The 12,025-nt window shown below is 43.4% G+C and overlaps 1 protein-coding gene across 1 annotated transcript in view; it reads left to right on the plus strand.

The window, feature by feature from the left end:
• Positions 1 to 1,176: 1,176 nt before the first annotated feature.
• LOC126131610 (heat shock 70 kDa protein 12A-like) overlaps positions 1,177 to 12,025 on the plus strand; it is a 231,551-nt gene continuing 220,702 nt past the window's right edge. Inside the window, exon 1 of the mRNA XM_049915174.1 lies at positions 1,177 to 2,272. Within this exon, the coding sequence (XP_049771131.1) occupies positions 1,177 to 2,272 (1,096 nt within the window). The remainder of the gene's footprint in view (positions 2,273 to 12,025) is intronic.

Raw genomic sequence — 12,025 nt, forward strand, 5'->3', positions numbered from 1 at the left:
AGAGGGGGGAGAAGGTTATGGAGAGAGAGTTTGGGTGGAGGAGGTGGACAGAGAGAGGGGAGTGGGAAATGGGCTAAGAGAGGGGTATGGAGGAGATGGACAAAGAAAGGAAAGAGGAGGAAATGCACAGAGATTGGGGGGGGGGAGGAAGAGATTAGGCACAGAGATATGGAAGAGATGAACAGACAGAAGGGGGGGGGGAATAGGAAATGGACAGAGAAGGGGGTGAGGAGAAGATGGACAGAAAGGGGGGAGGAAAGGGCACAGATATGAAAGTGGAGTAGATGAATAGGGAGAGGAAATGGACAGAGCTAGGGGGGAGGAAGAGATTAGGCACAAAGATATGGGAGGAGGAGATAAACAGACAGAAGGGGTAGTAGGGAATGGACAGAGAAGGGGGAGAGGAGAAGATGGACAGAAAGAGAGAAGGCACAGATATGAAAGTGGAGGAGATGCGTAGGGAGAGGAAATGGACAGAGAGGCGTGGGAAAATGGACGAAGAGAGGGGGAGGAGGTGATTGACAGAGAGGGTGGAGGAGATTGACAGAGACAGAGGAGGGGATGGTTTAAAGGAGTGAGAAAAGAGATGGACAGAAGGGGACGAGCAAATTGACATAGAGGGGGGGGGGGAGGGAGAGGAGTAGATGGCCTAATAGGAGAATGGGATAAATACATACCAGCGCCACGGCAGGTAGTAGGCTAGTTGCTTTATAAGTAACTGTTTAACCGCGGGTAACACCGTGGGCGCACCTAGTTCCGCGATCTTCTTTTGTCTTGCGTTCTGAGTATATCCTATTCACAATTCGAGTCGCTAACCTCTACGCTACCCCTTCCAGTCCGTCACGTCGTCGAAGCTGAGGTAGAAGTAATGTCGTCGACCGCAGAAGGACTTGTCCCGTTGTCCTCCCTCCACAAGGCGTCACATACGCAGAGACCCGGAGAAAGGGCTCGAATATTCCAGCAGTGCGCTACTGGTTGCGCTGCGCAGTAGCCTCGCGTGGCTCGGCGTGGCCGGGGCGGATGCGCGGACGGTCCAGCAAAACAACAGCGGGCAACAGAGCAGGCAGAGCGCGAAAGGCGGTCAGTTGCATAAGGAGGCTGCGGCGCCGCGGCGCGTGACGGTCGGCGCGCGGGCGGCGAGGCCCACAGACCCAGTCAGTCGGCGCCTGGCCAGCCATGCCGCTGCAGACGCGCTGGCCCGAGGGCGCCGAAGAGGAGGAGGAGGGGCCGGCGCCGCTGGAGCACAAGGGGCTGTGCGTGGCCGCCGGCGCGCGCCCGCGCAGCCTCTACCTGCCGGGGGACGGCTCGCTCGAGGATATATTAGCCTCCGGGCAGTGCGCGCGCCAGTCGCTCGCCGCGTCGCCACTCGACGACTACACCGGCGTCCGCGCCGTGATGGAGGAACTGTACAGCTACCCCAGGAACCACCACCCCTACCACCGCGCAGAGGCGACGACCGGCAGCGCGAGCAGCGACAGCGACTCGCCACCCGGCGTCGAGGACTCCGACCACCGGAAACTCGGCACCGCGGCCGGCTTCTCCACCTGCTTCGCCGTCGGCAGTCTGTCAGACCCGACAGTGCGCGAAGTCTACCGCGCTGCTGCCCACCCCGGAAGAATCGCAGATGTGTCCGAATACACTCGACCGGCTACTGCCGACTACCGAGAGGCCTACGGCTACAACCTGTACGAGTCGCTGCAGTTTATAGACAAGGACCAGTCGTGGAAAGAAGCTCACGCGTACCCGGCTATAGCCGACGGCCGACGTGGGCCTCACTGCTACCTGGACGCGGCCGTGCAGACTTCCGACGAAGAGGGTTCCGTGCCGTCGGATGACTCGCGCAACCGATCGGACCAGTCTTCTTCGAACGGGTCGAACCAGTCACTGGACTTCCCGGAAAACGACCACTCCGGCGACGGTGCTCCTCACGTGCTGCGACCGTGGTTTCCCGACAACCCGATGATGAGCATAATACACGAGGAAGAGGGCGAGTCCAACGAAAATCTTAGTCCAGATTCGAGCCACAGGTCACACAGTTCTGTCGAAGTGCCCGCGGGGGAAAAGAGGGAGACGGTGAAGCAAGAGTCCGCTGCGCTGTACGAAGAAGTGAAAAGTCCTCGAGTTTGCGAGAACAACGTGCAATCTGAAACTCCAAACGACGAAAAGAGGTACCCACTACCGCTGGATAAGCTCTCATCAACAGGAGATGCGGAAACTGCCTCCAACGGCCGATACTTCTGCCTGGTGTCCACGCCACCTCCACAGGAGCCAGGTAAGGGGTGTCACTCATGTTCCATCAAGAAACTACGCACTGTACTTCGAAACAGTTTTGAGTGTATTTTGCCGAGAGCCCAGTAAACGGCGAACTGAAAAAGCAAAAGAGCTATGGTATTTCATAGTTATGTTCTCTTCAATGATTATTACAGACATGGCAGTGTTAGATCTACTTGAAGTATTGACTACATCCCCTGCATTGTGTCATCGCAAACTAGCGCTTTTTTTAAAAGAGGCAATTACGAAGGCGTGCTTGAAAGTAATCCTTCTTTCCGAATTTTTAAAGGTCAAAACTCTGAAAGCTTTTTTAAGTAAAACAAACGTTATTACCATTTATTGTTCTTCACGTCTACATGGTGCGAGGTGGGGTAAATGCGACCTAGTAACTTCTTGTGGCTATAAAACGCTTATCCGAGGTCGGATCTTAACGTTTTAAACGTTAAGTTATAGATAATACAAAGGAGAAACTGTTTGCAAAATATTTTTGTTATACCATCAATAGTTTTTGAAATATCCGTATTTTACGAAACGTCCATTTTTTGTCATTTGCAAAAATGGTGGGATAAACCCGACCCCCTATTTGTTTGGCCGATTTTGCACAGAAATAGTTCTAAATGAACGGTTTCTTTGGGAAATAATTATAAGCAATTACGTTTTTTTACATAAATGAACAAAAGATATTCAAAAAATAACAATGTTTAGAGTGCTAAATGTACTGAAAGTTAAATGCATGTAAATTTTAATTGAAAAAAGATGATTTAATTGCACGGTGGTGAAACAGCAATGTCGATCTCGGAATGTTAAAATCACGAGCGACAGCTCGTAAAGACGTTTCCATTTGCATTGCAGCAACTGCTCGGCGAATATCGTTTTGATTGCGTTTTGTCGTTTTTCGTTTGTCATTTCGTACCATTTTCCTGAAAATAAACAAAAATTCACTTTTTTCCATAAATAAATAATTCCATACACATAAACGATAAAAAATATGCGGTCGGATTTACCCCACCATGCCATTTTTCATTTAACACACATAGAAACAAGTTACACGAAATTTCCAACAAAAACGAAACAAACACTGAATAGGTCACTAAATGCATTACAAAATCACTTACCGTTTGTTTTGGATCGTTTTATTTAATAAGGTAAATCTAGTGATGCAATTTTCTCAAAAATTAAATTGAAACAATCGAAAACACACTTGTTGTCTTTTGAGTGTCTAAATGTCAAATGCGGCAAAGCTGTCAAGGTGACATTTTCGTTATTTCGAATACTCTATATGGTAACACTAATGCGATATCGCTCCGCTTTGCCGTTTCTCACAAATAGAAGGCGGTCGGGTTTACCCACCCGGTCGGATTTACCCCCTCTTACCCTATTTATTTCTCAACATAGTCACCATGGTAACAAACACATTTTTCCCAACACGAGGGCAGCTTGTTGATACCCTCACTGTAGAACGTTTAACTACGATGACGGATCCACAACCCCACGTCTGCTTGCACCACTTCACCACTATCAAAGCGAACTCCACGAAGACGTTCTTTAAGTTTTGGGAACAAATGAAAATCGGATGGTGCCAAGTCGGCACTTTACGGAGGATGATCGATGACAGTGAATAGAAGGTGTCGGATTGTTGCACATATTGCAGCGCTCGTGTGTGTTATGGCATTGTCAAGTTGAAAAATAGGATGCTCCATGCATGGACGAACGTTTTCTGTGGTTAGAAACTCAATTACAGCACGCTGTTTATCACGGACCAACATAGTTATCTTACACACCGTCATGTTACACGCTACGATACGGAGCCCTCTAGCTATAGAGGGCTGCTGTAGAACGTTAATAACGCTTGATTTATTTAAAAAGTTTTAAGAGTTTTTATGTAAAAGATTCGAAGGCATTACTTTTCAGGGCGCCCTCGTACGTTGTGAGACAAAAGACGGGCTAATATGTTCAGCTAAATATATCGACACTCGTTACGACGCCATGCTGTAGTCTCTTTTTCTTTGTTGCGATCTAGCTAAGTTTCGGATTAACGGTCACTAGAGACACAGTACGTCCTCGGTTTCGGTTTTGTTCAAGTAATCAAGCATGCAGTTATTAAAAATTAAAACAATACTTCTATATCAACAATTCATATTTTTAGGTTTGTTAATACAACTAATAGTAGTGTTTTTCTTTGCCTTGCGTGTTACATATTAGTCTGTACACACATCCTCAGTACTGTACAAATATCATATTCATCTGCGAGCTTTTTTTTTTTTTGTTGTTGATATATCTAAAGCAGTTCGTTTTCTTTTTTAGATTCTTTAGATTTTGTTTCGTTTCGATTTTGTTAAGCTTTCCTACCCAGTTGGTTACATATATTTGGCTAAGTCATCTGTTTACACATACCTTCGCCGTCATCAGTATTGTTCTACGTGACTCTCTGTTCACTGCTTCCTTGCAAGGGAGGAAAGATAGGCTACCTCCTAAGTGGTATCTAGGCTAGACAAAAGTCAGGGAAGAAATCGGCCACTTATTTTTAGTTGGAATCACCCTCATTAAATTGTCAGTGGTGTAAGGAAATTATGGGTAAGTGGTCGAATCGTATTTGAAACGAATTTCAACGGAATACGAATTTACTGTTTCAACTATTATTATTAGCGCTGTCTTGTAGAACCACACATTTTGCGAGTTGTTAGCAGACATAGTTCGAGCATAAGATCAATCAAATGAAGAGGCCGGTGGGTTGAAAGAATTATCAAACCAGCAATAAACCTACGAAAGTGTAAGAGCTTTTATTTGTCAGTCCGGGATCGCTAGTTTCCTATTTATGATATTCTTGTTGCGAAGTAACTCGTCAGCTCTGTAGCCACCACATGTGGATGATTTGCTTAGTAGAGAGATTAGGTTTCTAGATGGAGTGTTTAGAAATCGGAAAGCTGTAATATATGTAAGTGATCGGTAATCCCAAAGCGGTAAATACAAACAATTTTTGACACAGTGGTCGCGGTCCTCTTTTCGACATAAAATGTGTAACTTTTGTAGAAAGTACAAAAAGAGATATAAGATGATAAGAGAGAAACACTCCTCGGTAAAAAAGACTAACAAGCGTTCACAAGTTTTTGACGAACTACATAGCAATGGAAATTCTGACAAACAGATGATTTTACGAAAGGCACAGTCTGGGTTTCTCAGCAAACAACAATGTGGAAAAATTCTTACGTCTGGAAATTTTTACTCCAATGACACGGTACTTTTATGGTAATAAGGAACAACTGTTGATCGTTGCATCGACTGAAATTGAACAACTGAAATAATGGAAAACAAACTGCGGATATAATCCCTTAGATTGTGTGCTGTCGCACTAACCATGCCCTGGATTTCATATCACAGAGACACATCAGTACACACTGTATCATCTTAAGGTGAAATTTCATTCTCTTTGCCGCAGTATTTCATGTATTGAACGACCACTTATTCTTCCCTGCGGAATCGAAGTCGCACACCTGCCTTTCGCATATTTTCGCAATATTTTATCTCTAATGCGTTGTAAGTTAATAGAACTTCACTACAAATATATGAAAGAAACAAAAATTTTAGTCTGTCAATTCCGTTTCTAGAAATGACAGTGCGTTTCATTTAGCCGGCCGGACTGGCCGAGCGGTTCTAGGCGCTACAGTCTGGAACTGCGAGACCACTACGGTCGCAGGTTCAAATCCTGCCTCGGGCATGGATGTGTGTGATGTCCTTAGGATAGTTAGGTTTAATTAGTTCTAAGTTCTAGGGGACTGATAACCTCAGAAGTTAAGTCCCATACTACGGTCGCAGGTTTGAATCCTGCCTCGGGCATGGATGTGTGTGATGTCCTTAGGTTAATTAGGTTTAAGTAGTTCTAAGTTCTAGGGGACTGATGACCATAGATGTTAAGTCCCATAGTGCTCAGAGCCATTTTTTTAAGTCCCATAGTGCTCAGAGCCAGTTGAACCATTTGCGTTGCATTTCCTTGTGTGGAAGTATTTCATTAAGGGTTGATATTACTTCCTGCTTCATTACAGGGGATACTGGAGCTCAGATGATAACATTTCTCCGTGCGTAGATTTGCAAGCTCACTTTAGAATATTCTTGTCACTTGGATGGACCGTTGACCTTTTCAAATCCACTATTTCTAATGTTACAGATCATCGGAAATCTGGTTTTGCGTTGTGTCTGCTGTTCTGTTATGGATGTTCAAGACTATTTCTCTGTTTTGTGCGTCGACACACTCAATTTCATAATATACTCACTACTTCTAAGGCAGTGACTAAGCATTTCTAAAAGCCCTAAATATCATTTTTATCATCTATCACGCAAGCAAGGTAGTGTGAAGTTTTTTTCTGTTTATACTTCACAATAACTTTCTCTGCGAGGTAACACTATTCACCTAACAAACGACCAGCGTACTGAAACATTGCTGTCATAAGCCAATGTATCTGCGTGACGTCAAGAGAGAAGTTAATCTCCTTCGTAGGCACACTTTTGTCTCGTGTTCGACATTCTCTGGACCTACGAAGAAAATTTGCTGTGCCGCAAAGCTCTGAAATGATTCTTCGTAGCATATTAAATGCTGCAGAAGCCGATGCATGCGTCGGATCTGCATCAAAGAATTTGAGTAGTCTCCCTCGCTCATCAGGACCTCACGAACTTAGTCGACACTCTGTGCCCTTCTTACAACTTGGGTGCAACTAGCACTGAGATATTATGGGTGAAATGTACTGCACCTTCGCAAGTTTGAATCACACACTTATCCGAAGAATGGAGTACTCATTTCCGGGGGTGTAATGATTAGTAAACAGAACTTCTATTTCACAGAACACCTGTTCAGTTCTCCGTCTAACCATATAGATTTGGGATTACCGTGCTTGTCCTAACTCGCTGAAGGCAACTTCCGGAATGGTTCATTTGAAATGGATTTCCTTCCTCATCTTTATTCTATCACAACTAATGCTAAGCCCCTAACGGCCACGTTGTCTGAGTGGTGTTAAACTCTAATCTTCGATACTTTCCTACTAGCAGCAAAACTCTTGTTTGTGGAGAAATCTTGGCGATCATTAACCATGGTTGCTCACATTTTTAAAAATTACCCCTTTCCAGAGCAGTCTTAGCATGATTAAAAATAGGACCCACGCTGGAATTGTGCTGAAACTGTCGCAAAGAGGCGTTCCACCCACACACGAATTGGATGAGAGCCACACACCCGGTGGTGATTTGTGGGAAGCGTGTGTGGATCTACTGTATTTGGATGAAACATATAGGTGTTTGAGTATTGCGGAATACCATTTACATCTGTGAGCAAGATTTACTAGCGCAATGATTAAAATGCCCAAAACCAAAACGATAAAAACTGTTGATTACTCAAGTAAGTTACTTAGGGACTTCAGAAAGTAAGTTACACATGTTGTCCCACGCTAAGACCCTTTTGCAACGAGAATGTCGTAATGCCAGAAGAGAGTAGGCCCACATGTTCTGTGTTTCCTGCAGACACAGTTGTGCTACGTTACGGGTAACAAGTGGTTTACGGTACGGGAGTGAAATGTCACGGCAACTGGAAACGTACTCCAAAGATGAAGTACGCGGGACAACACGATTTTTGTGAGAAAAATATGTGAGCTGCTCACAGATTCACTTTGTGGTGGTGCGTGGACCAAATACAGTGTCGGCTTCAGCCGAAGTGAATGGTCATTTGAGCAAGGCAGCATACACGTCAGTGATGCTAATCGGGAAGGAAGGCCATTGTCACCGACCACAGACGGCAATGTCCAGACAACTAGCAAGCTGAAAGAAAATCGGGAGGGGTGGGGGGGGTGGGGGGTTGAAGAGATTTTCAGATGGTGAGAACGTTCACAAAGCGGTTGTCGAATGGCACTGTAATCAATGAGTGGATTTCTATCGTCGAGTAATTGAATTATTGGTACATGGTTCCGACCGTAGATCACAGAGACTTGCGACTATGATGAAAAATAGTGTGATGTATCTGTGTCACTTCGTAGTGTAACGCAGTGTTCAAAAAACGTTGGTTGGGTTGCCATAATACAGTGATGTGTAACTTACCTTATGAAGTCCGCTCATATATCTTGAGCAACAATAATTTTCAAAGAATTTTCTTATTAGAAAGAAGTGAAATAAAAATGAGTCAGATGGAGGGTAATATGAAATACTTGGGCAATATTTAATAGTCGGTTAAAAGTATAATAAATAAACTGCATTTGGTAAAAAAAAAAATGTAACGAGGCTTAGACAATACACTAATTATAGTACCATATAATTTTGGTGTTTAGTCTCTTTCATTTGCAAATACCAAAAATACAGTCTTCCTTCACTGTACCAGGAATATCGGAATGTGCCTACAGAGAGCAAGCCAAACAGAGCACAAAAATTTTCCGTCGCAGAAGAGTAATTCCGCATAGTTGTCTCACAGTGCAATAGACGATACGTTGTGCAAACATCAGAATGGAATGGCTCATCATCACCTTTTCAGTCATCCCCCTAAATACATTGTAAATTATTGAAGAATTTTATTTCTTCTTTTGTTCAAAATGGCTGTGAGCACTATGGGACTTAACATCGATGGTCATCAGTCCCCTAGAACTTAGAACTACTTAAACCTAACTAACCTAAGGACAGCACACAACACCCAGTCATCACGAGGCAGAGAAAATCCCTGACCCCCCGGGAATCGAACTCGGGAACCCGGGCGTGGGAAGCGAGAACGCTACCGCACGACCACGAGCTTCGGACTCTTCTTTTGTTAAGAGGTTTCTGATTTCTTCCGTTTTAGATTGTAGCCGTTAGAACCTTTGTTGCCTTCGGGTTACTTAGCTCTTAGCCCGATTTCTAATTGACTCTTCAAGGACAAGAGATTCGTATAGATGACGTCCCACCTGGACAGCTTCTTCCTCGGTGATAGTTATTGAGAGTGGAACCAAAGTTTTCAGCGGATAAGGAGCCGGCGCATAATAACAATTAGAAGAAAGAAGAACAGTTGCCTCAGATCTCTTGATGCTCCATGTAACCCAACACGATAACTTGGAAAGATGTAATTTCTGCTGATAAAGAGAAAGTTCCTAGCTAAAATGTGGCCTGTGCATGATAATCCAATACTCTCTGGATGCGCATTGCCCTTCATTATGGGATATAGGTTCAAAAAAATGATTCAAATGGCTCAGAGCACTATGGGACTTAACTTCTAAGGTCATCAGTCCCCTATAACTTAGAACTACTTAAACCTAACTAACCTAAGGTCATCGCACCTATCCATGCCCGAGGCAGGATTCGAACCTGCGACCGTAGCGGTCACTCGGTTCCAGACGGTAGCGCCTAGAACCGCTCGGCCGAACCCGGTCGGTGGATGTAGGTTCCGCCTTGTATGCAAAACATTGTTTTTTCTTGTTACGCAAACATGTTTCAGTACTTGTGTGTCATTCTCAGTGGGTTTTTTTATTGGACAACTGTAAAAATGAATAGATTTTAGGTTGTGACAGATCCAACAGAATGATGCCTAAATACAGTTTTTGTTCGTTTTTGTTCTTACCTTGATTTTACATTATATGGTTTTGCAGGACTATCTGTATGAGTCCTGCACTGATAGCTTGTCATCTACAAATTAAAAGATGTAAATGTGAATTTTATCAGCGAGTTAACCAACGCCTTGAAATTTTAAAAAACGTAATTTCGGTGTGGCAACATGTTATGTGTACTATACTTTTTATTACTCAATTTTTTTTGTGACTGATCCTTCTTCGTTCTCGTTCCGAGGGCACTGCACACTCATATTACATGTATGCTTTGAGTATTTTCAGTTTTGTAATCGTTTCTTTCACTTCGGAAAACGCTGTGATACGTTGTTGTTGTGTGTCCTAACCCCGACAGCGTTATTTGTTCCCGAGTGAGTTTGGAGCGAAATCTGGATTTTGTTTACTTTTCTCTCTCTCTCTTTTGTGTGTGTGTGTAAGCTCCTTTAGCTGTTTATGTTGCCTTTTCTGTAAAGTTCCTTTAATGTTTCATATTGTGCCCTGAGAGAGTGTAGTGTATTCATTTAAAATTTGTTTGCCTTCTTTATGTGTAAGTTTTCTTCTATTGTTAGTTTGTGGTATAGGTTGGATTTCAGTATTTTTAAGTCTGTTGCCATTGTAGTTGAATGGTTGTTATAAGCTCTTAGGTTGTCAGCCACAGGAACTTTACAACTAAAGGAGCTTACACACACACACACACACACACACACACACACACACACACACACACACACAAACACGTATACAAAAGAGAGATAAAACAGCAAATAAAATTTAAATTCCTCGCCAAATTCACTCGGGAACACATGAACGCCGACGGAGTTAGGACACACAACATGCTGTAAAACGTGTTTTGCGAAGTGAAAAGGCGATTGCAAAACCGAAAATACGCAAAGTACATTTAATATGTGTGTGCAGTGTTCTCGGAACGAGAAAGAAGAAGGGTCAGTCACAAAAACTGTGAGTAATAACAAATAAGTGCACAAAACATGTTGCCACATCGAAATCACGTTTTTTTTTTTTTTTTTTAATTTCAGGGCTTAGGTTAAGTCGCTAATAAAATTCACATTTACATCGTTTGGTTTTCAGATGGCAAGCTATGAGTGTAGGACACCATACAGATAGTCCTCCAAAACTATGTAATGTAAAGTCAAAGTAAGAACAAAAACGAACAAGAACAGTCTTTAGGCTTCATTTTGTTAGAACAGTTACAACCTAAAATCAGTTTTACAGCTGACCAATAAAGAAAACCCACTGAGGATGGCACAGAGGTACTGAAACATGTTTGGGTAACAAGAAAAAGACAGTGTCTTGCATTAAAGGCGGGTCCTATAGCCCATAATTTTAACTGCAAACACGAAAGAATTACAAGAACCTCAAATCCAAAACATGAACATTACACTTACTCTCAATGTCTAAGACATGGATCTGATAGTTGATATAAATTTTTGAAAACTTACCTGCAGAAATTTCGCGAAAACTGAAACACAAACTTCCTTGAACAGCGAGGAAGGCAATGCTTATTATCGCTCGACACTCATTACAGACATCATGGGACAACTGTGAAAAGGTGTATGATTCTCCTACGAGACAGCAGCGCCTAATAGAGGAGAAACGTCGGTATTACAGATTGCTTGACTATTCCAAAATAAAGGAATCTATCGTTGGGTGTGATAAAATTACTGTAATTTTGCTACTGTATGACATCGATGATGATGATGATGATGTTTGGTTTGTGGGGCGCTCAACTGCGTGGTTATCAGCGCCCATACAATTTCCCAACCTTTGCTCAGTCCAATTTCGCCACTTTCTTGGATGATGATGAAATGATGAGGACAACACAAACACCCAGTCATCTCGAGGCAGGTGAAAATCCCTGACCCCGCCGGGAATCGAACCCGGGACCCCGGGCTCGGGAAGCGAGAACGCTACCGCGAGACCACGAGCGGCGGACTGTATGACATCTTCAAGAATAAAACTTCATAAGCAAGAATCATCGACAGCTGCTGGGATTCACAATCTGAGCTTGTCAATACTCCATAACGGTTATGCCAGGCATGAATTTCATCTTCTGTTCGAAATCATTTAATAAGGTCTGAATTAGCTCATGTGATGTGTACCGCATTCTCTTTTGAAGATAAATTATAGCTTCTTCTTCGTTTTTTTTTTTTCTTGACACTGTCCCAATTCTTCACGGAGTCGCATGTTAATTATTGGATTTG

The sequence above is a fragment of the Schistocerca cancellata genome, chromosome 1 (assembly GCF_023864275.1).
Source record: "Schistocerca cancellata isolate TAMUIC-IGC-003103 chromosome 1, iqSchCanc2.1, whole genome shotgun sequence".
Classification (NCBI taxonomy): domain Eukaryota; kingdom Metazoa; phylum Arthropoda; class Insecta; order Orthoptera; family Acrididae; genus Schistocerca; species Schistocerca cancellata.